At 43.0% G+C, this 26978-nt stretch overlaps 4 protein-coding genes and 1 long non-coding RNA gene across 9 annotated transcripts; 4 read left to right on the top strand and 1 right to left on the bottom strand.

Annotated features, from left to right (window-relative positions):
* Nucleotides 1–513: 513 nt before the first annotated feature.
* On the top strand, nt 514–6491 carry LOC114133440 (zinc finger protein 708-like). 4 transcript variants are annotated; one of them, XM_027999349.1, is made up of 7 exons: nt 514–751; nt 824–1114; nt 1948–2146; nt 3101–3402; nt 3489–3555; nt 3843–4608; nt 5100–6491. In XM_027999349.1, the coding sequence occupies exons 1-7, from the start codon at nt 668–670 to the stop codon at nt 5881–5883; spliced, it is 2493 nt and encodes an 830-aa protein (XP_027855150.1). In that variant the 5' UTR covers nt 514–667; the 3' UTR covers nt 5884–6491. The 4 variants fall into 4 exon arrangements, with proteins under 4 accessions (XP_027855150.1, XP_027855149.1, XP_027855148.1 ...); XM_027999348.1 differs by having other exon boundaries at nt 788–1114; XM_027999350.1 differs by having other exon boundaries at nt 515–787; nt 947–1114.
* A 332-nt stretch (nt 6492–6823) lies between these two features.
* On the top strand, nt 6824–14764 carry rnf168 (ring finger protein 168). Of its 2 annotated transcripts, none has more exons than XM_027999195.1 (8): nt 6824–7091; nt 9144–9313; nt 9725–9923; nt 12619–12680; nt 12992–13147; nt 13224–13303; nt 13559–13613; nt 13690–14764. In XM_027999195.1, the coding sequence occupies exons 2-8, from the start codon at nt 9179–9181 to the stop codon at nt 14296–14298; spliced, it is 1296 nt and encodes a 431-aa protein (XP_027854996.1). In that variant the 5' UTR covers nt 6824–7091; nt 9144–9178; the 3' UTR covers nt 14299–14764. The 2 variants fall into 2 exon arrangements, with proteins under 2 accessions (XP_027854996.1, XP_027854995.1); XM_027999194.1 differs by having other exon boundaries at nt 12619–12689.
* A 4305-nt stretch (nt 14765–19069) lies between these two features.
* Nucleotides 19070–21786, top strand: LOC114161436 (transmembrane 4 L6 family member 5). Its single transcript, XM_028044706.1, has 6 exons — nt 19070–19342; nt 20147–20323; nt 20420–20488; nt 20719–20873; nt 21072–21265; nt 21373–21786. The coding sequence occupies exons 1-5, from the start codon at nt 19292–19294 to the stop codon at nt 21259–21261; spliced, it is 642 nt and encodes a 213-aa protein (XP_027900507.1). The 5' UTR covers nt 19070–19291; the 3' UTR covers nt 21262–21265; nt 21373–21786.
* Nucleotides 21787–22670: 884 nt separating this feature from the next.
* LOC114161533 (uncharacterized) lies at nt 22671–23411 on the top strand. The gene is made up of 2 exons (XR_003599041.1): nt 22671–22754; nt 22849–23411. It is a non-coding gene; the product is annotated as an uncharacterized LOC114161533 (long non-coding RNA).
* Nucleotides 23412–23500: 89 nt separating this feature from the next.
* Nucleotides 23501–26423, bottom strand: LOC114161532 (P2Y purinoceptor 14-like). Its single transcript, XM_028044840.1, has 4 exons — nt 26191–26423; nt 25157–25301; nt 24820–25079; nt 23501–24660 (listed from the first exon to the last, which is right to left on the bottom strand). Exons 1-4 carry the CDS (start codon nt 26196–26198, stop codon nt 23976–23978), a joined length of 1098 nt encoding a protein of 365 aa, XP_027900641.1. The 5' UTR covers nt 26199–26423; the 3' UTR covers nt 23501–23975.
* Between the last annotated feature and the right edge of the window lie 555 nt (nt 26424–26978).

Below are 26978 nucleotides of genomic sequence, written 5' to 3'. Positions count from 1 at the left end.
TAAATCCTGATAACTGATAAGATGCCTGCTGATATTATTTAATATTAAAATAATATGATTTTTTTTCACTCAGAACTAAGCTTAATCTACACTCTCCATTTTTACTGAACAGAACTTTATTAAAGGTATTTTTAATGTGGTTTATTAATTTTAAAACAGTGCTTGTGTAGTGTGGCTTCTAGATTGGACCCATGAACACACCTGTACCCTGTTTCTCTACCTTCCCAGGACCCAGGACCCTCTTGATGCAAGGCAACATTACTACCAACTGTACAACTTTATGACTTGCATATTATTTTTTTCTAATTTAATACATTTTTTCTTCACTTTATTCTTGTATTTACGTAATTAATGGGTTTATAATTTATTTATGCTTGATTGGAGAAGATGTATACCTTTCTAAGCTGAACACGACTCCTGGTTTACATTCTGGGCCTGTTTCTGAAATAGCAGGTCTCAGCCGCCAGAGGGCAGCAACGCGCCTCCACCAACCTGCCGCCAACCGGAATGAAACGAAGAAGAAGAAGAAGTCCCCGCGATGTCAACAAAGGATAAGTCGCCATGTTGGACTGATGGGAAGCAGATATTTCGCTTAGTTTGGTTCAGAACAGCCTTTTTAGCGCAGTTTGTTGTCTGAACAGAATCTAGGTTCTGGTTCCGGTTCGCTATGAAGCATCTCAGAACCGTAGAGGAAACTTTTGGCCGTCAGACCGAACTGGTTCTCCAGCTGCTGCTGGAGGCTGCTGTGGAAGTTCTACTGGGACAACGGGAACCAGTAACTGAGGAGGTTCTACTGGGACAACGGGAACCAGTAACTGAGGAGGTTCTACTGGGACAACGGGAACCAGTAACTGAGGAGGTTCTACTAGGACAACAGGAACCAGTAACTGAGGAGGTTCTACTGGATCAGAAACCAGTAGTGGATTCGAAACCAGTAACTGAGGAGGTTCTACTGGAGGAGGAACCAGAAACGGAGGTGATGGGTCAGGAACCAGTAACTGTGGAGATTCTGCTGGACCGGGAACCTGCTGCTGAGGAGGTTCTACTGGGGCGGGAGCCAGAACCGGAGGAGGTTCTGCTGGAGAAGCAGGAACCAGAAGAGAAGCGGAATCAGGTGAGAGCTGGACGTGATGCTGGTTCGGTTCTGTCAGCAGAGTGTTTCCTGAAAAGAACGTTCTGCAGGTTTGAATCAGCTGTTGCGTTTAAAGTTCAGATTCTGGACTCGTTTCTGTTCCCCAGGTTACAATAACAATGTCAAATTGATCTGATCCAAAATCACCAGAACCGCTTCTTTCAAGAACTGATTTACACGTAACATAGAACCGTCCAATAGACAATCTTTAATGGATGAAATCCTGCCTTTTCATTGGTCAGAATAACTTTCAATTAAAGCTTCAGTATGTAACTTTTATGAAAAATGTGTTGGTTTTTTTTTACATATTTATTAAAGCTGTTACCATGTTATGATCGTTTGTTATGAGACAATCAGTAAATCGGTGGATCTCCTCCTTGAGCTACTATTGCTGTCTGGAAAAATGCACCGCTCAGGACAAAACAACCAATCAGAGCCAAGAGGCGGGTCTTAGCGCTGTCAATCAACCTTATGAACAAGCTTTTAAATGTGCTAATGTTGGAGGAACAGTTTACCTAAAGGAAAACTATCTGTATGTTGTTATCGGTGGCCATGCTAACCAGCATTGCTGTCAGTTACATACTGACAATAATGGTAACAGAACTTTATTGGGCCCAAAAGTTCCTTCCTATAGAATCAGCCATGGAGACACAGAAACACACCCATCTGCATTATTATTATTATTATTATTAGTTTTAAATCAGAAAAATGATCAAAAGTTCTGTTGGTGGAATTTGGATCCTGATCAGACCAGAAGGTTCTGGTTTCTCTGCTCTCTGCCCAGGTTTAACCTCTTACTCTCCTTCGCCCTGCAGCTGAGCAGTGTTCTGGTTCTGATGTCCAGAGAGGCGGTCCGTAAGATCCGCAGCATCTTCAGAGAACTCTACCTGACCGTTCTGACGGAGAACGAAGCTCTGAAGGACAAAGTGAGGCGACTGGAGGGGGAAGAACCACAGAAACCAAAACCCGCCGCTGCAGTGAAGAACCACAAGGCTCCCAAAGTTCGGTCGTCAGGTGATTTAAAGCTGCAGTATGAATTTTATAAAAAATATTTTTTACGTATTTGTTGAAGCTGTCACTACGTCGTGACAGTTTGGTATGAAACAGATAATCTGTGAAAAATCGAGCTCTGCTGCCTTCTTTCAGTGCTAACAAGAAACAGCCAGTCAGAGTCAGGAGGCGGGTCTTAGCTCTGCCAATCATTCCCATGCACACATCTTCCCCCCACCCCACCTTGCTCTCAGCCATACTACAGCACCTCCTTCACACATAGTCTGTTGTGAATGCTAATGGTGGTTAGCATAGCAACTGTTGACAGTTTTCCTGTAGCAGTAAGTTGTTTCTTTACCATTAGCACGTTTAGCAGGCAGAACGTGAGGTTGACAAAGTTAGACCTTCTCCTGGCTGTGATGTAACTTTTATAGCAAATGTTTTTCTAGATATTTGTTGAAGCTGTCACTACGTTGTGACAAAATTGTATGAAACAAATAATCTTTGAAGAAAATGGAATTCCTCTGCTTTCTTTCAGGGCTAACTAGAAACAACCAGTCAGAGCCAGGAGGCGGGTCTTAGCTCTGTCAATTATGCTCATGTAGGCTCTGCTCTCTGCTAAACTATACTGGCATGACTGGCAGTGGTCACTTGTTTCTCACTTGTTTCTCTGTCATTAGCACATTTAGCAACTTGTTCATGATGTTGATTGACAGCGGTAACACCCGCCTCCTGACTCTGATTGATTGGCTTTGGTTGGGAGCGTTGCATTTCTTCAGCTTGATCTTTTCACAGATTATCTGTCTCATATCCGTCAAATATATAGAAAAAACAATTTTTTTATAAAAGTGACATACTGCAGCTTTAAGGAGGAAACTGTAACTCTGCTCTGTGAGCGAGAACCTTCTGAACAGGAAGTCGTTTATTTTTAATGTTGTAGTTTTGTGATGCCTTCGCTGTCTCTCTGTGTGTCTGTAGTTTTGGACCCGTCAGTCAGGTTGGCTGAACTCCAGGTGGTCTCGGTTCGGCCCACCTGCAGCGACCCGGTTCCGGCGATCTTCACCCACCTTTCTGTCCAACAGCCAATCGAGCGACAGAACAGCTGCTGCGTTCCAGTGCCGCAGGAGAAGACGGATCTGGTTGCTCCAGGCTCGCCGCAGGTTGAGGCTGAGGTGGTTTTAGAGACGACCCAGATCTCCACAGAACCTGAGACCAAAGACGGACTGGCCAATGGGCTTCCAGGAGGCGACCAGGTCCAACCTGAGGAAGAGGGAACCGTGGTGAGTTCAGGAGCTCCCTGGAGAATCAGAACATTCAGTTCTACCACAGCTGGTCAGAGTGTTCAACTGTTTGGTGGTGTCTTCAGGGATCAGAAACTACAAAAGAACCAGACCCTGGTTCTGAGGGTCCGACGGGCCTCGAGAGTCCAACAGGTAAAGTTCTGATTTATGTTGAACAAAACATTCAAACTGCTGCAGTCAGAATGGACAGAACTGGTCAGAATAGATGGAACCGGGTCTCAAACTGGACAGAACCAGGTGTCCTGCCAGGTGGTCCTTTTACCGAGCTTTTTCCTAAGGCATTGCAATAAATTTAATGTTATTTTTTGTGATTGAACCCGCTGACCCTGACCCGGCTCTGTCAGTATTCTGCTGCGGTTTGATCCAGGAGCTGGTACCTCTCTCAGAACCGGTCCCAGAACCTGTGTGTGTGTGTGCAGCTGCGAGCGCGGAGCAGCAGAAAGAGCAGGAGCGCTGGCGGCGGCGGGAGCTCTACAAGGAGAAGCGCTTCTTCTGCGAACTCTGCAACAAAGGCTTCCACCAGAACCACCAGCTGACCAAACACATGGCCAGCCACCGCAAGCCCTTCCCCTGCGACGCCTGCGACAAAGGCTTCTACAAGGCGCACATGCTGCTCAAACACCAGCAGAGCCACCAGCTGCGGGAGGCGCAGGAGCGTGACCCGGACAAGCTGCTGCAATGCGACCAGTGCAGCAAGAAGTTCCGCCTCCTGCGACAGCTGCGGGTCCACCAAGCGTCGCATCGGCTGGAGAAGACGCCGCTGGAGTGCCGTGCCTGCGACCGCACCTTCACCTCTGCTGCAGCGCTGAGGTCCCACGAGGTGTCACACGCTAAGGTGAAACCGTTCATGTGCGACGTCTGTGGGAAGAGCTTCACCAGGAAGAAGAGCCTGCAGGAGCACCAGAGGGTCCACACAGGGGCGCGGCCGTACCCCTGCCAGACCTGCGGCAAAAGGTTCTCCACCAGCGGCAACCTGCGCGTCCACAAGAGGTCGCACTCTGACGAGCGGCCATACAAGTGCAGCGAGTGCGACAAGGCTTTTAAATGCAGGATGGGGCTGATGCAGCACCGAGTGGTTCACTCTGGAGAGAAACCCTTCACCTGCCATACCTGTGGACTGAGCTTCGGCCTCAAGTACAACCTGCAGCGACACCTGCATCTCCACAACGGAGAGAAACCCCACCGGTAGGCAGATCCGAAACATTTCCATCTAGATTCAGACCCCATGCACACCGAGACTGTCGTAGGCAGCGGTGGGAACGTTTTGAGCTAACTTTAGTGTAGCATTTTTGTAACTTTGAAAACTTTTAGCACACATAGCTTCCCCTAAAAACATTTTTCCAGACAAATCCTAAGGTGCTAATTTACTTGGCTATTTTTTAAGCTTTTAGTTGAATAAAGTTTAACATCTGTGTTGAAGTTTTGGTTATTGATCACACAGACATTTAATTTCATGCTCTTATTTTTTTAAGGGGGTGAAGACTGTTTACATAGCAGTTCCATTTCCTCTACTTGTGTTCTCTCTTTTTTTTCACCAGTAACTTTATGTCAAACAAGAAAAGTTCAGGAACAAAATGAAACATACTGTACAGAACAAGCAGACATAAGTACAATATCTAAAGGCATCATGGAACATGCAAATTCATCCTGCTGTGCTTCCCTCTGTTCTCCACCAGGTGTCATCAGTGTGGTGAAGGTTTCTCAGGAACCTGGGCTCTGAAAACCCACATGCTGGTTCACGGTGTGGAGAAGCCCTTCATGTGTGACTGCTGTGGAAAAACCTTTTTCTACAACTGTCAGCTGCAGAAACACCAGCAGCTGGTCCACGGCAACCTGGAGGGCCGGCTGCCCGGCGCCGCGCACCGCAGGTCCACCGGAGTCAAACCGTTCAGCTGCAAAATGTGCCTGAAGAGTTTCAGCAGCAGCAGCACGCTCCGGATGCACGAGAAGAGCCACCAGCAGACCAAGGAGTTCGCCTGCAACACCTGCGGGAAGACCTTCCACCTGCGGCACATGCTGCAGTACCACCAGCGGCAGCACACCGGCGACCGGCCGCACGTCTGTTCCTTCTGCAGCAAAGGCTTCCTGCAGGCGTCGCAGCTTAGGCAGCACGAGCTGCTGCACACTGGGGTGAAGCCGCACCGCTGTGAGCATTGCGGCAAAGAGTTCAGGACGCCTCAGAACTACCACCGCCACCTGCTGGTGCACACCGGAGAGAAGCCGTACCAGTGCAGCGTGTGCAGCCGGCGGTTCCGGCAATCCAACCAGCTCAAGTCCCACATGCAGATCCACACGGGCATCAAGCTGTACTCCTGCGACCGCTGCCACCTGGGCTTCTCCGACTCCCGGCAGCTGAAGAAGCACCGCTGCGGAGACGAGTCGCAGGACACGCTGGAGTCCAGCACCAAAGGCAGGAGACAACGGGACGACTTCGGCTGGACGCCCAACTTCAACAGCTAGACGCTTCAGACTCAACCGGACTAACGACGGAAGGAAACCATGACTTTACAACATGGAGACCAACAGTTGAGGTCTAGTAGATGTGGTCAGCTGTGTTCTTCTTCTGCACACAAATGGACATTCTGGTGTTCCGTGCCTTTGTTCTGCAGACATCCAGACAAACATTTCTTTTTAAACTCAGGGATTCAGTAATATGGAAAACCCAAATGCATCCAAACACTGATTGGTCCATCAGTCGAGCCAGGCGTCCATTTTGTTCCAAACCTGCAGCGTCGGGTGATCTGATGGTCCATTTTCCCGTCAGACTGCAGAGAGAAACTAACCAATTTAAACCTTTTTAAATTTAAATTTGTTCTGACAAAAGTTTGAGGTCATTTTTCAATTTGTAGAAAAAAATAAAGTCATTATTTGCACTTGGAGGAATCTGCTTAGTGTCTGTGCAGTCTGTAATGTAGAAGATTTTATGGGTTTCTGGAATAAAACTATAAATAAAATGCAATAAAAGTCTCATAGAGACAGAGAGTTCTTATAATAGTAATCATGAATTAAAGCAGGAGTCAGCGACCTTCACCATCCTGCCTTAGCAATAAAACCTATATAAAACTAAACAGTTTTGAAATGTGTTTCATTTTTGGTTGTATAATAAAAACTTGTATAATAAAAACCGAATTATTTTCTTCAATGAAAAAAATAATTTACAAACAGAAGACAAATAGATTACTTCATAAAAGAGAATATTTTTATTATACTATTATTGTCTTTATATGCATAGCTGTCATGTAGTTTTGAAAAACGTGTGAAACTAAAGGAAAAAGAGAAAATGACTGAAATTGGAAAGCATTCATTTATTTTCATAGCACAATAAAGTTGCAGAAAGTTCTGGATGTTACTCCTGAACAGTAGGTGGCGGTATGCGCTATTAAAATGCTAGAGAGCCAACGTTATAAGAAGGAAGAAGAGAGTGACCCGAGGACGCATGCGCACTGTCCCAACAACAGTCAGTTCAGGCGGGTTCAGTCCACAAGCTAACGTCCAAAGAATATCAAAAACGGTCGAAAGCCACCGACGTTTGACTCCTGGTACCCAATTTACTGAAACAACATGACGCCTTGCGGGCTGCGAAGCTGGAGCGGCTCGTATCCGGTAACCGTTGGCAAGTAAACTTTGGACCGGCTAACGTTAGTTAGCTTCCGTTGGAGCTGAAGCAGGTGAGGCGGGGCTGGCTCTGGTAGACTCCGAGCAGTGGGTTGGTTCGGAGGCAGTTAGAGGGGTTCTGTTGGGATGCTTTCTGACCGCAGGACGAGATGTTTGGTCCCCATTTTCAGCTGGAGATCCTGTCGGTGTCCGAGAGCCGTTAGCCTGGGGAACACAGGGCGGTTTAACGGATGTTTTAGCCCAACGAAGCGTTGTAATTGATTGAATTCGTAATTCGACTCCAGTTTTCAGGAAAACAAAGAGTTTTTATTAGCTATATAAAATAGAAAACAATATAGCATTACAAACGTGCATCAGTCTGTTTTCCCTTCTTGGAAGCCATATTCATATTTAATGTTAGCGGTACACATTTTATATAAGTATATTTCAGTTTCAGTGGGGATTGTTTTCAACATAATGACAAAACTGAGAAGTAAACAGGTTATATTTGAAAGAAAACAGACATTTTGAGTTAAAACATTACAAATTTATGAAGTCCTTCTCTCAAATTAAAAATGAAAGCTCTTGGTATTAATTCCCGTATTTGTGCTGGCAGAACTGAGAGGAAAATGTTTAATTTGCTGATATGTGGAAGAGAAAGTTAAAAATATCGATCTGGTCCCAAAACTCCGCTTGGTACTGATAGTATTGATAACTTGGTCGATACGCGCAGCCTTAAATTACGTGAGTACGAACTGGAAAACCTGTTGGCATAATTTTAGGATTTAATTTCCTTTTGGGATCAGTAAAGTATTTTTGAGTTGAATAAACATAAGCTGCTCTGGCAGGAAACTCAAAATTTCTCGCACAAGATGGCGGTCACACTACTTCTCTGTGAGTAAAATATTTGAATCAGTATTTTCTAACTACACTACATAATAGTTCAGACGGCATCAGTCACAGCAAACACAGGAAAACTCTTCTGAACATCGCAGAAGCTCGTCTGGTGAAATGTGCAAGTTTAAACTTTATTTTGTGGTTTTTATGTAGCAAAGATGGACTCGATAAAAAGCTTTTGTTTCAAAGTACATCTGAAAAGTGATAAAACTTCAGATGAGTCCCATTAAACCTGAGTTATTTCTTGTTGACACTTTGCAGTCAGACATGTTTCATGTGGAACTAGAGGTGAACAATACTGCCAAAAGAAAATATAAAATAAATTAAGATAAATGTAAACGGATTTTGGCTACCAAAAATAAATAAATCTGAAATCAGTTAAGTACACAAATGAAACAAAATGATGTGGTTCAACAGAACATATTTAGTTTCATGTTGAAACACAAATTATGTGCAAAACTAAGAATCCTGTTTTAATATAAAATGAAATCCATCCATTTTCTAACACCTTGTCCCTACTGAGGTCAGGAGGAGCTGCTGCCTCTCCAGCGAACGTTCCGGGCGAGAGGCGGGGTCACCTGGACGGGTCACCTGGACGGGTCACCTGGACAGGTCACCTGGACAGGTCACCTGGACAGGTCGCCAGTCTGTCGCAGGGCAGCACAGAGACAGACGGGACGCACAACCATACACACACACACACACCTAGGGAGAATTTAGAGAGACCAATTAACCTGACAGTCATATTTCTGGACTGTGGGAGGAAGCCGGAGAACCCGGAGAGAACCCACCATGCACAGGGAGAACATGCAGAAAGACCCCGTGCAGAAAAACCCTTCACTATAAAACATGTCACATAAAAACCATTCGCTTACCTCCTAATGACCAGGAACTGAACCGTTATTTTCATTTCTTCCATCTGTAACGATTGTCAGTGTTTTGACTTTTAGCTTTCATCTTCCTCCTGCTTCTCCTCTTCCTCAGGTCTTTTCTTTTCTCCATCTCAGCCTGTCCCAGATCCTTCTGTCCTCTTTCTGCTTAGACTTCAGGTTTCCTCTTTACTCACAGCAGGTTTACTAAATTCTTCTAATTTAGTTCAACTTCTGATGGAATATTTTGTCTTAGTATGATGTAAAGACCAGCAGGGGGCGCCCTTTAATTATTATAGGGGGTGATCAGGATACACACACCACTACAGCTGAGGATGATGATGGTTTGTGCTTCAACAGTGTTTACTTGTTCCTTGACTGCGAAGAGGACGAAGATGTCTCCGGTGTCTGAGGTGGAGGAAGGAGGCAGACAGGAGCTGGCTCTGACCTGGGAAGACTGTCTGTGTCCGGTCTGTCTGGACATCTTCATAGAGCCCGTCACCCTGCCCTGCACACACTCCTTCTGCAAGGTACCACACACACACACTCCGGCTGCAGGGACTGTCCATAATCATGATCCAATACTTTGACCTTTTTGAATTCTGCACCTGAAAATGAACCACAATCTGAGAAACTGAACCTGCTGCTATAACTAATAAAAACTAACCTGAAACTGTCAGACCTGCTGCTGTAAAGTCACCACATCACAGAGAGGGAGTGAAGCTGTAGTTACCATGGTAACAAAGAGGCGATGCTTGAGCTGGAGTCACCATGGTAACTGAAATGACTAGTGATTCTGGGGTCTGAAAAGGCTGGACTTGTCGGTCTGTTTCTGTAGAAACGGCCATCAGATGCTGCTGCGTCTAAACCTAAAGAAGCTGTCCAGCAGGTGGCGCTCTGCCTCCACCACTCATCCCAGCGCGTGTGTGTGTGTGTTCCAGGGCTGCTTCCTGGAGTCGGTGGACAAGGCGACACTGTGCTGCCCCATGTGCAGGAAGCGGGTCTCCAGCTGGGCCCGCCGCAACAACAAGAAGAACACGCTGGTGAACCTGGAGCTGTGGAACCGGATCCAGACCCTCTTCCCTCTGCAATGTCAGCGCCGCCTGAACGGCCAGGACGCTGAGGAGGACGACGGCACAGGTACGCCACAGACACACAGGTACACCGCGCCACGCTGGCCAATCAGAGGCAGGGTAATCACACACAGGTACACCTGACACAACGTGTTTCTGTCTTCACAGGGATTCTTAGACTTAGACTGACTTTATTGTCATTTTGCATGCACAGGGTGAATACAGAACCAAATTTCGTTGCATACGGCTCAGGACAATGTTTTGAGCTTTCAATGTTGTGAGGTTACTCCAGAATAAAATAAAATACAGTATAAAATATAAATATAGAATATATAGAATTCTGCATTGACTTTCTGATCCTAAACTCAGTTCACAGCTTAGTCCAAAACCCGACCCATAACCCAGAAACAGAACTGCTCCTGATCCACAACTAGGGCAGAAATGATTTAATGATTATTGAAATAATTGTCAACTAATTTAGTAATTAATCATTGACCAGAATATACAGATTCTAAATGTCCATTTGCTGAAAGAACAAGACATAGAGCTGTAATGAGACCCAAACTTCACAAAACTTGGGCCTCGGATAAAAAAAACTAACTTTTGTCTCTAAATCTGTTCTACTCAGAACTTCTCATTTGGAGTAATAACTTCACCTGGTTCAGATTCTGCAAAATATTGTATTAGCAGCTTCTGCTCTCCAATTACTAATCAGTTAATCAGTTAGTCAGCAGATCAGCCCTACTCTGTATTGATCAACAGAAACGCTGAGCTTTTCACATTTAGCTGCTGATGTGAACTAAAGGAATAATGTTAGGCAATCAAATGTTTATTTTAAAAATAAATGTTTGTTTATATCTTTCAATGAATTTCTAATGTAGAAAAAGGTGTAACTGAAAAATCTGCAAAAATTGAATCCTCAGAATAATTTATTACTAAAATAATTCTTTATTTATTTTTTCCTCTCTTGCTCTCAGTGAAGGCAGACGGTTTTTTTTCCCTCTGCTCCCTCCCTGCTCTTGCCTGCCCTGGTTGCTCTGTCTTTGTCTATATTTTTGGAGCCTTTCTTTGCACATCCTCCAAATCTACAAATTATGGATCTGGTCAACCGGTCTCTATCAAATTTTCTCCACGAGAAGACTGGGCACAGGAGAGCCCTCTTGTCCTGCGGGGACACGCCGGGCAGGATACGCCCTGGATTTATTCATGATAACAGGATTTCTGCTGTTTGGAGCTTGTGGATACCTGGCTTATCGACAAATTTGTGACGGACTTGGCCGAACTAGCAAACACTCAGACTGTTGGTGTGGACAGAGACGCGAGTTGGATGTGAGTCTTGCTGAGACTTTCAGCCCAGTGAGGACTCCAAAACTCACTAACAGGATGGAATTGATCTTGGAGAAGTTGCTAGTTTCAGCTCAGTGGAATGACCAAACCAATTTGGATAATTGGGATGAACTGAGATGTATCGGAGAGACTTTAGGGAAGATTAAAATTTATAATCTACCCAACCTAAAACATTATGTATCTGAATTGGCTTTCCCCGTGTTGCTTTGGAAGGGCTGCATATTTCCAATCTCCTTGAAGATATATAAACATAACGCTCCTTCCCACCTCACCACCTCCCATTATCCATGCAGCTGTGGAGCTGAGCGCTCCCAAGGACATGCCTTGATAACAACATCTTATCGGACTTCTGGCGGGAGGCTGAACAACATGGTTTCATGGCCCTGTGATGTCACCGCCTTCACTCATGTCTTTGCCCTTTGTTTTGTCTGAATGTTGCCATGTTCCCTAATGTGTCGTTACCTCTTTTTTATTTTATTTTGTTAGAAACTGTGGAGTACTCCCTTTTTACCCAGAAAAGGAATTAGAACAAACTTGGAATCCAGAGACTCTAGTTTATTAGTCACTCTTTAGCTTATATTTTAGAAACTGTAGAAAAGGTGTTCACTATTTAGATGCAGAGATGCCTAATGCAACCAAAAAAAGGAATTGGAGCAAAGTTAGAATCCAGAAAAATATCTTCCAGAACAGGAACATTTAGCTTTTATTATTACTTAGAAACTGTGGAGAACTCATTACTTTTACAAATTTAGAGAACACTTGGAAAGTCCAGAGAATAATTATACTTATCTAGCATCCCAGAAGTCCAGGGGATACTTACTTACTTACACTTATTTAGCAACACAGAACAGGGATTAGAACTTGGAACCCAGAAAAACTACTTTTTAGACTCTTATTCTCCCCAACCCAGAAAAGGAATTAGACCAGAAGATACTTACTGATACTTATCTACCAACCCTGAACAGGATTATATAATTTATTTACTTTGGATCAACATTATTAGATTTTTCTTCTTTTGCTCTTTCCTTTAGTTTATTTTGTTTGTATTTCCTTGTAATTCCTGTAAAGCTCTTTGTATTGCCTTGTTGCTGAAAATGTGCTATATAAATAAAATTATCTTTACCTTTAAAATAATTGTTAGCTGCAACTCTAAGCACAATGTAGTATTTGCTGAAAAATGGGCCTTAGACTGAATCAAATCCAAAGACACACACACACCCCACACACACACACACACACACACACACACACACACAGTCAGACCACCTGATCCTCCAACTGTCTCTGTAAAACCTCCAGAACCATTTTTTGGTTTTTAAATCTCTGACCTGAAGAACAGCTGCTGTCACATGAGCTCTGCTTCACTAACAGGATTGTGTGTGTGCGTGTGTGTGTGTGTGTGTGTGTGCGCACAGTTCCCAGAGTGTTTCCCAGGGTCTGCCATCCTGGAGAGCTGCGGCAGGAGTACGAGGATCAGGTGACTAAGGTGGGGTCAGGGTGGGCGGGGTCTTGTTCTTATTTTGATTTGCTAATTTTGTTTATTTTAAATTAAAATAACTCAAAAAAACAACACATGACACTAACTGGGCATGTTGTCATTCTGACTGTATGACATCACTGTGATGTCATCCAGGTGTGAGTCTGCTCCAGGATCTCTGAAGCTTTACTTCTGTCTGCCGTCTGTCTGTAAATGTTGCTTCTTTAAATAAAGCTTGATCTTAATAATGATGGTGGTGGTTGTGACGGTGAGGTCACGTGATGAGGTCACATGAAGGTGTGTGTTTGCAGCTGATGGAGGAGCGGAGGGCTCAGGACGAGGAGGAGAGCAAAGCAAGCGAGGAGCTGATCCAGAAGCTGCTGGCTGAGGAGCAGCAGCAGCTGCAGGAGGAGATGAGGAGGAAGGAGGAAGATGAGCGTCTGGCCAAGCTGCTGAGCAACCAGCTGGTCCGTGAGGTCGCCGAGAGGTCACGGAGAGGTCACCGTGTACTGTGGGTCACGCTAAGCTGCTTTCCTCCCACAGAACTCCCAGGAGAACCTTCGTGTTCCCGACGTCGCTCCGGTCAAGAAGAAGAAGGAGGTCGTTATGGGACACATGGACAGGTGAGTCACACCTAATTCCACTCTACCTAATTAGCATCTGTTACCATGGAGATGGAGTCAGGTCCAAACAGCCATGAAGTTCCTGTGTCACTGCAGCTGGAACCGGGTCTGTTTGGTTCTGATGGGTCGGACTCATTCCCGGTCAGGTTTAGTGGAACCTGGTTCTGTTGGACCCGTTTCATTCAGCTGCTCCCTGGGTTCCTGGTCACATGGTCTGTTTGACAGGAAGTGACACGTTTAACCTGTTTGTTTCAGGTTCCTGTGTCCCTGCCCTCCTCCAGGCTCCGCCCCCGGCTTCATAACCAATAAGGTCAGTTTGAGCGTTCTGAACCTCTTTGCAGCCGATGCACAGTGATGACATCACATGCTCCAACTTCCTGTTTCAGGAGAACATCCTCCTGATGGAGGCGGAGCTTCACCCGGAGCCCCGCCCACCGATATCATCGAAGAGGAAGAGCTCGGAGCTGGACCCAGTGGAGGACGAGGAGGTGACCTCCAAGCGAGTCCAGGTGTGCTCCCCGCCTGGAGAGGAGCGGCCGCTGCCGGACTGGGAGGCGGAGCTTCGGGTGAGGAAGCAGCAGGAGGAGGACGACCTCCACCTGGCTCTGCTGCTCCAGAGGGAGCTGGACCAGGAGGAAAGACGGAGAGCCACGGACCGGAGCAAGGGCTCCTCCGACGCCTACCTGCTGCGTGCCCAGGGAGGTGACAAGCAGGAGGCGGGGCCGTCACACATACCTGCAGGAGGAAGAATACGCCGGATGTGCAGCAACTCCGTCAGCAGCTCCGTCAGCAGCTCCGTCAGTAACTCCGTCAGCAGCTCCGTCAGCAACTCCGTCAGTAGCTCCGTCAGCAGCTCTGTCAGCTTCCCGTTCCTGCGCTCGGTCTCCTCTGCCTCGGTGGTGAGCAGAGGAAGCAAACAGGCCACTCTGACCGAGATGTTCACTCTTCCTCGCTCCCGCTCCTCTGCCTCGGCTGCCACAAGAAACGCAAAATAAAGGCACTTTGTTTTGTAACCTGCACTTCCTGCTGATCAGTGATCACTTTCTCTTCACGGTTTGTTTCCTGATGTTTCTGGGATCATGTGATCAGTCATGTGACACTCTGACTCAACAGCCCCCCCTGGTGGTCACATCACATCACATCACAGGAAGTAGGACTGATGGGCCGAATCTGCTAAACATTTAATCACAGATAAAATCAGGTCAATAACTTTGGCAGTTATTGATCTGATTGGTCAGATCAGTGAATGACAGCATGGGATGCACTGAAGCTCCTCCCCCTCTAGCAGCTGGAGCATCAACCGTTATATGCAACACAATCATGGATCCTGCAGGGGGCGCTGTGAACTGTTCCTGCAGGATTCAGACATTTATCAAAACTGTTTTTTTGTTTTGTTTTTTTCTCAAATTTTAGTATAAATCCCAAAGTGTCTGATTAGAAATAAAAGTTCTGTTAAGTTTCTCCTGCTTTGATTCTTTAAATTCGTCCTGATGATCCAAACAGACAGACTGAACCAGTCAGAACCAGATCAGATCTGAGTCGGTGTAGCGGGCTGGTTTCTGGTTTCCCTTTAAAGAATTTTTAATTTTCAAACTAGGATTCTTTGGTATCGGTCAGAAGGTTCGGATTGTGTTCTGTCGTCTGGACTCTGACACGATGGAAAATGTTTGAACCACTAGGAGGCGACACTGAGACATGACAAATATTTAATTCAAAGAACTGATGAATTAGCTCTTTAATGAAAAGCAATATAAGTAAAACAATAGGAAATTCAAATAAAAAGTTCAGTACAAATATAAAGATTAGCTGAACTATAAATAAATGACTAAAAACTCAAATCACATAAATTGGTCAACCTGTAAAAGCATCAGGTCTGCTACTGCAGGAAGCCTGTTCCAAATGGGAACTGATTGTGAATTTAATCAAAAATTTACAGCAGTCATTTGAGTTATTTAGCGAGTCACAAGATAAAAAATAAAACTAAACCTTTAGCTGGTAACCTAATTTAGCTTTGAGCTAAATGTTTAGCTCTGAAGCTGCTAAATATAGCAAGCTTAATATTTCCAAATATGCAGCTAGACACAGAATTATCTAGATAAATATTTAGCTAGCTCAAAGCTAACATGTTTATCTAATATGAAGCGGAAGTGGATTATCAAAATAAAAGCTCGTCTTGAGAACTTGTAAACTGCTGACTGAATACTTCAGCTGTACTGATGGAGTCACTGCTGCTGTTTCGGTCAACGTGTGTGTGTGTTGTCTTTAAAACGGCTCATCCTGTAAGATAAAATAACACGATTTAAAAGAAGCTGTTTACAAAAAGATGGGGAAACTAAATATTTATTGCGCTAAACATGCAGTTTGAATTTAAGTATTTAGCTGAGTAACTAGATATTTAGTTTGTTTTTGATAGTTTTTTATTTTATATTTTCAGAATATCAGAATCGATCCATAAAACAGCAGAACTCATAATGTTAGAAGTCATTAAAAGCTCCTTAAAATTCAAATTTAAACCACCTGTGGCTGATTATCTTTAACATTTTCTAATGAAAGCTCCTTCTCTGCATTAGCTGTAGGAATTGGATTATCTGGGCAAACAGACAATAGAGCTGCTCACAATGTGTTTAACATAAATAAACAGTAAACATTTAGCAACAGACACATAATATTTGACTTCGGTCTCATGATGATGGTTATATTCGAGGTGAATGACAAGCTGAGCTTAAAACCTCAAATAAACAAACTTCTTAAAACATATTTCTGGAGTCTGATGAAGTTTGTTGTAGTGTTTCTGTGGTCGCAGTGGTTTCATAATAAAATCAGAACCAGTGGAGTTCTGCTAACGTTCTGCATGTGTTTAACATTTTTACACGACCTGAAAACAACGAAATAGAACCAGAAATGTGTTTCTGCTGCTCTTATGTCGACCAGAACCCAGAATAAACCCAGATCTGATCTCAGAAAGCCAAAGTAAGCATGTTTTCAGGATGGGGTTCAGCTGTTCGCAGGACGTTTCGTCACCATGACGTGGTTTCTGTTGTTGTGTCATGTGACCCTGATGAGTCGCGCGCTGACGTCAGAGCTGAACCCAAAAGCCCACGGTTCTCGAGGATCTCAGGCGTTCTGGTTAAACTCATGTCTGTGGGGTTTTGGGTCGAGTCATGAACGGTTCTGATGTTGCAGTTTGAGCTGCTGTTTGTAAACCACACACTGCAAAATTAACAATAATTTGTTTCATAAGAGGAAATGTGTGTTTTAGAAACTAACCATTTAACTAGCTAGCAAGCTATTTAGCTGGCTAAACACTTAGCTTGGAAGACTTGTCACTTACGACAAGTCTTTTTGTCATAAGTTCATAAAGACTTGTCATTTTTTGCCAAAACGTTTTTTTTTATTATTTACAAAATCACTTTTGTCAATAAATGACTTAGGTAATTATATTAGGAATGTGACAATATTTCGTTAACCAATTAAAACTAGTTGAGTTAAATATAGTTAACTTCTTCACTAAGTATTTATGGAAAAGGACATTTTGTTTGGTAGTGAAATATTTTGCTATAACCTAAATATTTAGTTTGAATTATCTTTAAGCAACCAAAGGTGGTAATTTTACCAAAATCATTTTTGTCAAAAAATGACTCAGATCATTATTTGACAAATGTGACAATATTTAAAGTAGCTAAATATTTATTATAGAAACTAAATATTAAGCTGGCTAACTAAATATTTATCTTCAAACTAAATATTTAACATATAGGTAGCTTGCTCACTAGGTATTTATAAAGCTAAATATTTATCTCGGTAAATAATATTTAGCTTCAAACTACATATTTAGTTTGGAGATAAATATTTAGCTTAGAAACCAAATATTTAGTTCCAGCCTAATTGTTTGGAAGCTAAATCTTCAGCTCCATAAATACTTAGTGAGCAGCTTAAATATTTAGCTCCAAACTAAATATTTAGCTCTGAGCTAGCTAAATATTAAGTTAGCTCTGAGAAAGCTAAACATCTAGTTTACAAGCCAGATATTAGTTGGTTGAGCTAGATTTAGTTGGTTTACATATTTATCTATCTGATTAAATATTGAGTTTGAAAGTGGCATTAATAAATGTAGAAAATATGGCTGAAAATGAATCCCCATTTATTCCTCTTATCTCAGACTAAATGACCCAAATTATTGCTGTTAATGTTTGACTGACTTTACAGATGGAGCCTCAGGTCTCAGTCAGTCCCCGGGTCCACTAATGGACAGATCCAGAACCAGTTCAACTTGCCACTATGATGGACCAGAACCAACTGGACAACATTGTGGTTCTGTTTTCTGGACCAGTAGAAAACAGAACTGCACCCTCACACCTGAGAAGGCATTGTTCTCCCTGAACCCCGGTCCAGGATCTGGACCTGCAGCCGGTCCAACGGAGGAGAACCTGATGGTGTCAGCGATGAGACATCAGCACATTTCCCATGAATCTTTGCTGCCCTGCAGTGAGTCACAGGAGCAAAAATAAGTGGTTCTGCTTTCAAAGAACTGAAATTAGAAGAAAAAGGTCAAGTGACGAGCAGCAGCTGGTTTTTCCAGAGACGGATCAAGGTTCTGTCCACCAGTGTCCTCTGGCCCTGGATCAGACCAGAAGAACTGTGACTGACCTCCAGTAACAAGATGTTATTTTATTTGAGGACTCACAAAAGGTCGGATTCAAAATCCAGGATTTCCATCAGTTCATGCTGCTTTTACGTTTGAGATTTCTATCATGATATATTATTCTCTCATCAAAAACTTACCTGGAGTGTTGCTTTGATTCAACCCTTTAACCCTTTCAATCTCCATGGCAACCATTCAGTCAAGCAAAGCGACTGGGTGGACCTAGCCCCGCCTTCGAGACGCAGCTCCTCCCCCACTCAGCTCCTTCAGACTCAGCAGCCTGAGATGGAAAACAGATTCCCTGAGGCTACATTACGCCATGCTTCACACAAACCTCTTGATAAATGATTATGAGGAATTGAACCACATCGTACTGAAAACAACTGCTGCTACAATAGCAAACGATGCGTAACTCCAAATCTTTCTTAACTTAAAAAGTCATAATCATATCCCATCATTTGATCATATTAGCAACTTCAAACTTAGAAATGAACAGTGGAAGTCAATATTACACGTGTATTTGAAAAATAAATATTTAGTTACAAAAATTAAATATTTAGTTACAAAAATTAAATGTTTAGTTGGGAAAATAAAGATTTAGTTTGGGAACTAAATATTTAGTTCAGACACAAACATTTAGTTGGGTAATACATCTTTAGCTTACTAACAAAATATTTAATATGACATTTTCAAATGAATTTTTTAATTTCAAATGAAATATTGAATGCTATTAAAATATACATATTTACGTTTATAAATATGCAATATATATTAACATAAATGTATGTTTTAAAAATGTAATTTGAAAGATAAATATTTAGTTTGTGGACTTAATATTTAGATTTAAAATTAAATATTTAGTTCGGATCTCTGACATTTATAAACGTAGGAATGAAATGGTGAAAATATGACTGAAGATTGAACAACTACATGTTTTCTCTATTGGCTAAATAAACCAAATTACTGCTGTTATTTTATTTACTGTCATTTTAGAAAAGACACCCGATAATAAATGAGATGATATGGAAACGGAATCACGGATGAAACTCATCGGTTTCTGATCGGCTGTTGGCTGAACAGACAGAAACCAGATTAGCTAAAGCTGTTAGCCTGTTCCAGAGCAAGCTAGCTGCACGGGATTAATCACCATGGCAACGTAAGCGCAACTTTTGAAACCGAATCGAGGTTTATTTAAGCCAGGATATCCAGAAAATCCCGGTTTATTCCGCTATTCTGGTTTAATGAAACATCTGTAATCCCAGCTGCGGTCTCCTGTCCGCAGTCTTGGTCCGGCTCTGCTGTCCTGTCCTCGCCCAGCAGGCGTGTCCTGCCGGCTCAGATTATAAATGAGTCCGTTTGTTCCGCGCAGGATCTATACCGGGCGGAGGGACTTCACGGTGAGTTCTGCTTTTTTTTTTTTATGACTCCATGTGACACTGATTCAGTTTGAAACCTCTGCAGCACCAAAATAAATCTTTACAGACACATTTCAGCTTCCAATCATTAAATATTCTCAGATTTCTGATTCAAACTGAGTATTTTACGCCGAAACATCCAGGAACAAATCACTTTCCAGCTGCTTTATAAAATCATTTGTGTCAAGAAAGTAAAAATTACAAATAATGTTAATAATCAGTTATGTTTTGCTGCTGTTTAGCATAAAATTAAACAATAATTTAATCATTTTTTCAGATCTGGAGCTTTTTTTAAAAAAAATAATTGCTTCTGAAAGTTTAATAAACATCAACATTTTAAACAGAAGAAGAACTTGCCTTGAGCGTGTTGTGGAAACTTTTATAAATCAGTGGGAACTTCTGAAAAATCAGGAACAAATAATTTTCCAGTTTCATTATAAAATAATTTGTGTCAAGATCCTAAAAAATACCAGTAGTGTTAATAGTCAGTTATGTTTTTCAATTATTTAATTGTTTTTTTCTGATCTGAAACGTTTGTTAAATTGCGTTTAAAAGTTTAATAAAAATAGAAATTTTAGCAAAAAAAGAAGAATTTGCATTGAGGCTTCTGCTGGTAGGAAACGCCTCTAAGTGGGAGCTTCTGTGATTGGCTGCTTAGTTGTGACATCACACAGGTAAAAAACAAAAAGCAGTTCAACCTGTTCTGTGACGTCAGAGCTCATGTTCTTCAGATCAGGATCGGTTCTGATCCATCAGCACTGATTGTCTTTAACCCTGTGTTGACAGATGTGCGTGTCAAGGTATCTGTTATATGTGGGCTTCGCACTGGTTCCCATGGCGATCATCTGCATAGTGTCCAACATCCTGCTGCTGTTTCCAGAGATGACATACCACTTCCTGTTGGATGGTCATGTGACCAGAGAGGCCACCTGGGCCACGGGTCTGTGGGCCTCCGGCTTCCTGGTGAGGTCATGGCAAAGTGAAAGGTCATGTGTGAAAGGTCATGTGTGTGTTTGTTTCTCGGCGGCCATTTTGTATCTCACAGCGGTTTGGTTTCAGGTTTTACTTGGAGCGAACGCCTTCATCAAGCGCAGCAGAACCAGAGGCTTCGTTGCTGCCCGGACTCAGGTGAGCTCCACAGCTGCAGCTGACTGACCCACTAACATCTGGCCCACTTCACCTCGGAACCAGGTGGAACCCGGGTCCAACATCTGCTCTCAGGTTTCACTGATCCAGTCCGAACCGCAAAACATCTGGCGCACCAGGAACTAGATCCAAAATACGACCTGCTGTTACAGATGTGTGCTTTTGTTCCCAGATGTTTCTCAGCTGTAATAGATGTTTTTATGTTTTTCCAGATGTTTGGTGTGGCCCTGTACTCCTGCCTGGGGCTGCTGGCTGCCTCCACCTGCTGTGTGGTCAGCGCCACCGGTCTGGCTCAGGGTCCTCTGTGTCTCTACAACTCGTCCTCCGGTCTCACCTGGGGTGTCCCCCTGAAGCCCGTCCCCAACAGGTGAGAGACCCGTCACAGGTCCAGATGTTTTGGTCTCAGTCCAGATGTTGTTGTCTCAGTCCAGATGTATGGTCTCAGTCCAGATGTTGTGGTCTGGTCTCAGTCCAGATGTTTTGGTCTCAGTCCAGATGTTGTGGTCTCAGTCCAGATGTTGCGGTCTGGTCTCAGTCCAGATGTTGTGACCCGGTTTCTCTGCAGACACGCTGGGTACCTGTACAACCAGTCGATGTGGTCGGGGATCTGCTTGAAGCCTGAGTCGGTGGTGGAGTGGAACGTGGTTCTGTTCAGCATGATGGGGATCTGCAGCGCCGTGCAGGCCGTCCTCTGCGGGCTGAACATCCTGAACTCCCTGGTGGGGTTGGTTCTGGGCCAGGGGATCCGGCCATGACCAGGTGAGTGGGCGTGGCCAGACCTGAAGGCGACACCGTCTTGGATTTCTGAGCGGAGAGGCTCGTCGTTCCTCACCTGTAACTTCACCTTCCTGTGTGTTTGGTTTCAGGTCGCTCCGCATTCAGAATGAGGAAGTCAGGATTTTCACAGCAAACAACCTCAGATCCTTCAAAATAAAAGCACAGATGCACTTTACCTGACCAATAGCTCTTATGTCATCAGTTTTTCCTCTCTGGCGGTTCCAGAGAGTAAAACTGATTTTTGTCTATGATAAATGTAACAGAAGTCAGATTTACAGATTTCACCAGAAGCTTGAAGATCAGAACGATTCAGATTTATGAAGGTTTTATTTATTCCTGTACTTAAAGCAATAAAGTCAAAGACTCTGAATCCGTTAACTACAAGTCAAAAGAAAGAAGACAGTTTGGGAAAGTTTTTGTGAGTTTTCTTTCTTTTATCCATCTGTCTTTATATATATAAGTCCTGTCGCAATAAGCAATAAATCAATTAATCACATGATAAATAAAAATGAATTCCATGATTTTCATTTGCATGATTTATCATTTTTCTCTTTTCTTTCGTTCATTGTTTTTTCTACCAAAAACAGGATGACAGACGTCTTTAGTCTGGTGCTTTGGTCTCAACTAGCCATTTCTTCAAGGATAATTTTGTTTACAGAGACTCCATAATTCATTTTACTTGTTTCTATTGTTATGTTTATTTATTTGGATATTCCAGTGTTAAATGTTCATTAGAATTAAAAGTTTATTAATCTTTGAGAATGTGGTCTTGCTTTATTATCCATTGCCATTATATTACTCGAAAATGGTTTTGAAACAATAGTTTATCACAATAACATTTAAGATCATTTATTTGTACAGCAAAATTTGTTGCCACGGCAGGCCTACCATGCCAAAAATATTTGACCACGGGAACAAGACAAGATGTGTCAGATGCTTTTATGTCACATTACAGTAACTTTATTTCAGCAAGATGTTGGGAGCAACAAAGGGATTTTGTCACGCAGATGCAGCAGCCAATCAGAGAGCTAACGGATAACAGGAAATTACATCACATCAATAATAACCTCTACAGACCAATCAAGGAACAGCTGGCAGATTTGACTCTGGCTTTAGTGAAGAACGTATTTACCTTGCAGTGAATCCATACAGTGGGCTGAAAGCGGGTTCAGTCTGGACCACAACTGGACCCACAAGGTAGCCCATATTAAAAAATATGTCATAAAAACTGATAACTGTTACAGAATAATACATTTCAAATTAAAGTTTAAAACCCATACAATCTAAGTATTAAAATCTTAAAAGAATTATTTAAAAATAATATAAAGATATACAAATCCTACAAAGGTTAACAGCCAATAGAATAAGTGGCTTTAGCAAATTTCAGCCAATCACCTTGATGGTCCCGCCCTTAGTTGCGTTTTGCCTGAACTAGCTAGTTAGCTTGATGAGACCAGCTTGCTAACTTCTGGTAAGGTTCCGACTAAATTAATGAAACTAACTTTAATTATTCAATACTATATGATATTAATTGTTTTTATCCTTGTTTTAAACCTTGTGTATAGACTGGGTAGCTGGTGAAACAGCCGAGCAGAGGACTGACGATAGTTTCCTCAGTGGGATTTTATGGGTGAGCTCACATCGACCTGGCGGGTCTGTTAGCCCCTATGCTAGCTGTTACTATGGTTAACGTCATTGACATGTGCTTAAAATTGCTAGCATGCTGCCTCTACGAGTTTCAGAACCAAAATAAAACAGGTAAAATATGTATTTTCAGAATTGTAAAATTTTAGCTACATGGCTAACAAACTACTTTTGCACTGCTCTATGTTACCTTAAAAACATATCATTTTTTAAGGTATGTATTGTGTTTTATTACCATAAATGTATATTTTCTTTGCATCAACTGGATGGGAATAATGCTGTGTTCGAGACAAATATTGGTATAAAAGTCTTGCCGTGTGAAGCAGGCATTAGAGATAAAGTGAGGAGCTCTTTCTGTCATCTGCTGTCTCCACATTGAGTCAGTTGAGGATGGCTCCTTGGTGTCTCCCTTTGGAAGTTGTCTAGGTAGGCCCCACTCAGAGGAGACCTCAGGAAAAGTAAACTTCTTGCAGGGATTATATATCCGGTTTGGCCTGGGGATGCCTTGGAATCCCCCAATTTGAGCTGGAGGATGTCACTGGGGAGAGGGATGTCCGGAGTTCCCTCCTGAACTATTGCTTTCATAGTCTGGATCACTCAGGATGGATGGATGGATTTCTTAACAACTTCTCAAGAATTGCCTCCATAATAGGAAAAACATAAATCTTGGTATGGTCTGCTTTGCGGTTTTCATCAACCTGGAATAGATTTTTTAACAAGTTTGCCTGAGATTCCTCCTTAAAGACAGTCACCCTGCTTCGTGTAGATACATTCCTGTCTGATTGCATACTCAGAAAGCTGTAGGTTTGATCTCAGAGGAGGAAGAGTCCAAGGAAGCCGAGGAGGAAAAGGAAAACTGAAGACTGGACTAGGAAGATTGCAGTTCCTTTAATTACAAGGTTGATGAAAACAAGCTAAGAAAAACAATCTTACATATATACCACAACATATTAAGTTTTGGTCATTTTTGGTCAAACTGATGGAAAACTGACATTTCAATGAGTTTTCCATCAGTTTTCTGAGTCTGAACCCTCTGGTCTTTAACACACTAAACCTCACCAGTTGACCGTGATGTTGTGCTGAGGGTCTTGTCCTTGTTGAGGTTAATGCTCCTGAGCTGCTCCTCGTTGCTCCTCCGAGCCCCATTCTCCTTCTGGGAGCAGAAACTCCTGAGCCTCAGATGAAACCGAAAATCCTTGCAGAAGACGAAGTAAACAAGTGGATCTAAGCAGACATTAAGAATTGAAACAATGGTGGTGAACTCCATGAGGTAGTAAAACACCCTGTCCGAGGAGCGCTGCTGCAGAAACGTATACAGGAGTCGGATCAGGTGGTACGGAACGAAGCAAATGCAGAAGATGCAGATGAGAACCAACATTTTCTTCCTAGACCTCTGAAGCTTCCTGGAGCTGAAGGAGGCAGACTGTCTCTGCTGAGCCTGCAACACCTTGCGGGAGGCACTGTAGTAACTGAAAACCATCGAGAAGAACACCAACAGAAAGATGGTGGAAGCACCGATGTGAAGGGTTCTGTAGATCAGTTTGACGGAATCACTGTGCAGGTCCTCACAGCTGTCTTCATCAGACCCGTCAGGTTTCAGGGTTTTTAGCAGCACGGTGGAGTACGCTGTCATCGGAGTCAGGAGAAAGACCCATGTGGTCAAGGAGGTGATGCATGCAGCTCGTTTAGTCAGCAGGAAGAAGGCTCCAAAAGGTCGGACCACCTTAAAATATCTAAAGAGACAGAGAGGGGCGCTAAAGAGGTTCCTTTCTAAAACACATCACCAGTTTCACAAAGAACTAAAGCTACTCTAAACACCACAAATATCTAAGTACTTAAGCAAGAACACAGAGGTGCAGCTGTCATCTAGTCTGCAGTAGAAACTCTAGTACCTGTTCAAAGCGATGTAGCCCATGAACAGGATGCTGGCGTACATGTTGAGGAACAGTATGGAGGCTCCAAAGCTGCAGTAGAGCAGGTGGATGGTGACGGATCTGGTTGTGTAGTGGATGATGCGAAGTGGCAGGCTGAGGCAGAGAAGGAAGTCGGCTGCTGTCAAGTTCTTCAAGTAGATCATCAAGCTTTTAGAGGCGTTTTTTTGAGGTTGGCAGCAATGAAACCACAAAGTGAAGCTGTTGAGTACCAAGCCCACCTGGAGAGAAAAACGTTAGAAACTCTGGTTTGGACTGGACCGTATCTTTGAAGACAGTGAGGAAACAAGGCGCTCACCAGAAACAGCACACTGTAGACTAGGATGAAGATGAGATGAGTTGATCTCTCACCATGGTCACAGGGGACTGGACTGGTCATGCTCTGGTTGGGAACTGAGGCGTTACTGACTGCTGTGGTCACAGACCCTGATGCAAACATGTTTCTGTAAGGAAGATGTTTTCTTAAAACCTCAGCAAAAGAAAGTAAATGATTTAGCTCATCTAAAGAAGCACAGCCAAACCCTCTACAGCTTCCCGATTGATATTTCTAACCAAGTGTCGCTTTCCACACGCAGCTCCTTCAAACTAGCAGCAGCAGCAGTTTGGAAACACCTGGTGGAACTGTGCATCTCCTGAGCTTAAACAAACTACTTAGTCCAGCTCTCCGAACGCTTGTAGACACTTAATAGAGGAATGTTAATGTAATGAAAGCAGCTTGTCGGAAAGAGTGGAAACCTCTTAAAGAAACACAGGCCCACCCTCAAGGCTTTAAGTTGCGAACTGAAATGTCTTGTAAGTCATGTTTGATATGCAGAATATTTTATAAATGGAGGTGACATAACTACTTGATTGTGGCTGGAAAATATGTAATACAGCTCCTTTCAAGCAACATGAAGCCACAGTTTTTTTTGCCTGTTAAGAGCGAGTCGGCGTATGCCACCCATCTGTTAATACCCAGTGGTTACTGTGAAATAAGACTAAACATAAACCCCAGCTTTTCTTTGCGGTTAAAAAGCTGCAAGAACAGATGCCAGTGGCCAAGAGTAATGAAGTGTGAAATATCATCTTAATTCCTTCATTACTTATTGTAAAAATCTGTAAAAAAAATTAAGCACAAAAATAATACAAATTCAACTGGACTGATATTTATCTTAAAGATTAACTTCACCTTTACATATTTTTTAATGAAGAACTGTGTTTGGAGAAACGCTGCAACCGAAACCAACCTGGGTCCCAAACTAGCATAAAAAAATAACCAAACTCCAACTGAAAGGCAGGTGAGACCGTAAAGACTGGATCCTATAGCTGGTCTTTATGGTTTCAGGTACTTACAGGTCCATTTGTTCTTTCTGTTCCCTGCTTCAGAACCGGGTACTTCTTCTGGGTTTTAGAAACGGCCCATCTGATGTTTGCTCAGCATCTGCATCGCTTCTGCTCAGAAAACTGAAAATCTACCCGGAGAAGCCGTCACTCTGATTCCCTAAGGTTCAGATCCTGTTGAAGTGTCTCAGCAAACGCCTGCCGTGTTCTGATTGGTTGAGATAAGATAGTGGCTGCTAGCCTTTACGCCACAGTCCTGTTGGGGTTTTGGCTTGTAACAGAATAGAAACTTTTCACTTGTGCTTCCTGTTTGCTTTGTGGCATGGCATCTCACACCATTAGGTGAGCTGCACCAGGTTTGCATTTACTTTGTATTTCCACTCTCAAATACCACAATTAGCAAAATTATTTTTACTATATTTGTGCTTTGCAAACATCTTTGTTACCCAACCAGATTCTTCTGCAAAACAGAGTAGTGTGGAGCAGAAAAGAGGAACTTTTTACTGCAATCAGTCAAAATGATTTTGTATGTTATAGAAAAGATGAAGTTCTCCAGTTTCTGTGGGGTTTTTAAAGTAAATGAATAAATTAGATACCATTGTTGGTTTCCTCTGGGATGAATTGACCATATAAACCACTTCATCATTAAAAACCACCTGACACCAACGTAGACCATTTCCTCTAAGAGACGGGAGCTTTTTCACAGTTAGTTTGACTCAACACAGATGAGCTTTTGATTGTATATTTACAATAAATGGATGATTGTTGAACTGGTAAAGGTCGCAGTCTTGGACCAGATT

The sequence above is a fragment of the Xiphophorus couchianus genome, chromosome 18 (assembly GCF_001444195.1).
Source record: "Xiphophorus couchianus chromosome 18, X_couchianus-1.0, whole genome shotgun sequence".
NCBI lineage: Eukaryota > Metazoa > Chordata > Actinopteri > Cyprinodontiformes > Poeciliidae > Xiphophorus > Xiphophorus couchianus.
The sequence above is the reverse complement of the archived record's forward strand: the minus strand, read 5'-3'. Positions and strand labels throughout refer to the sequence as shown.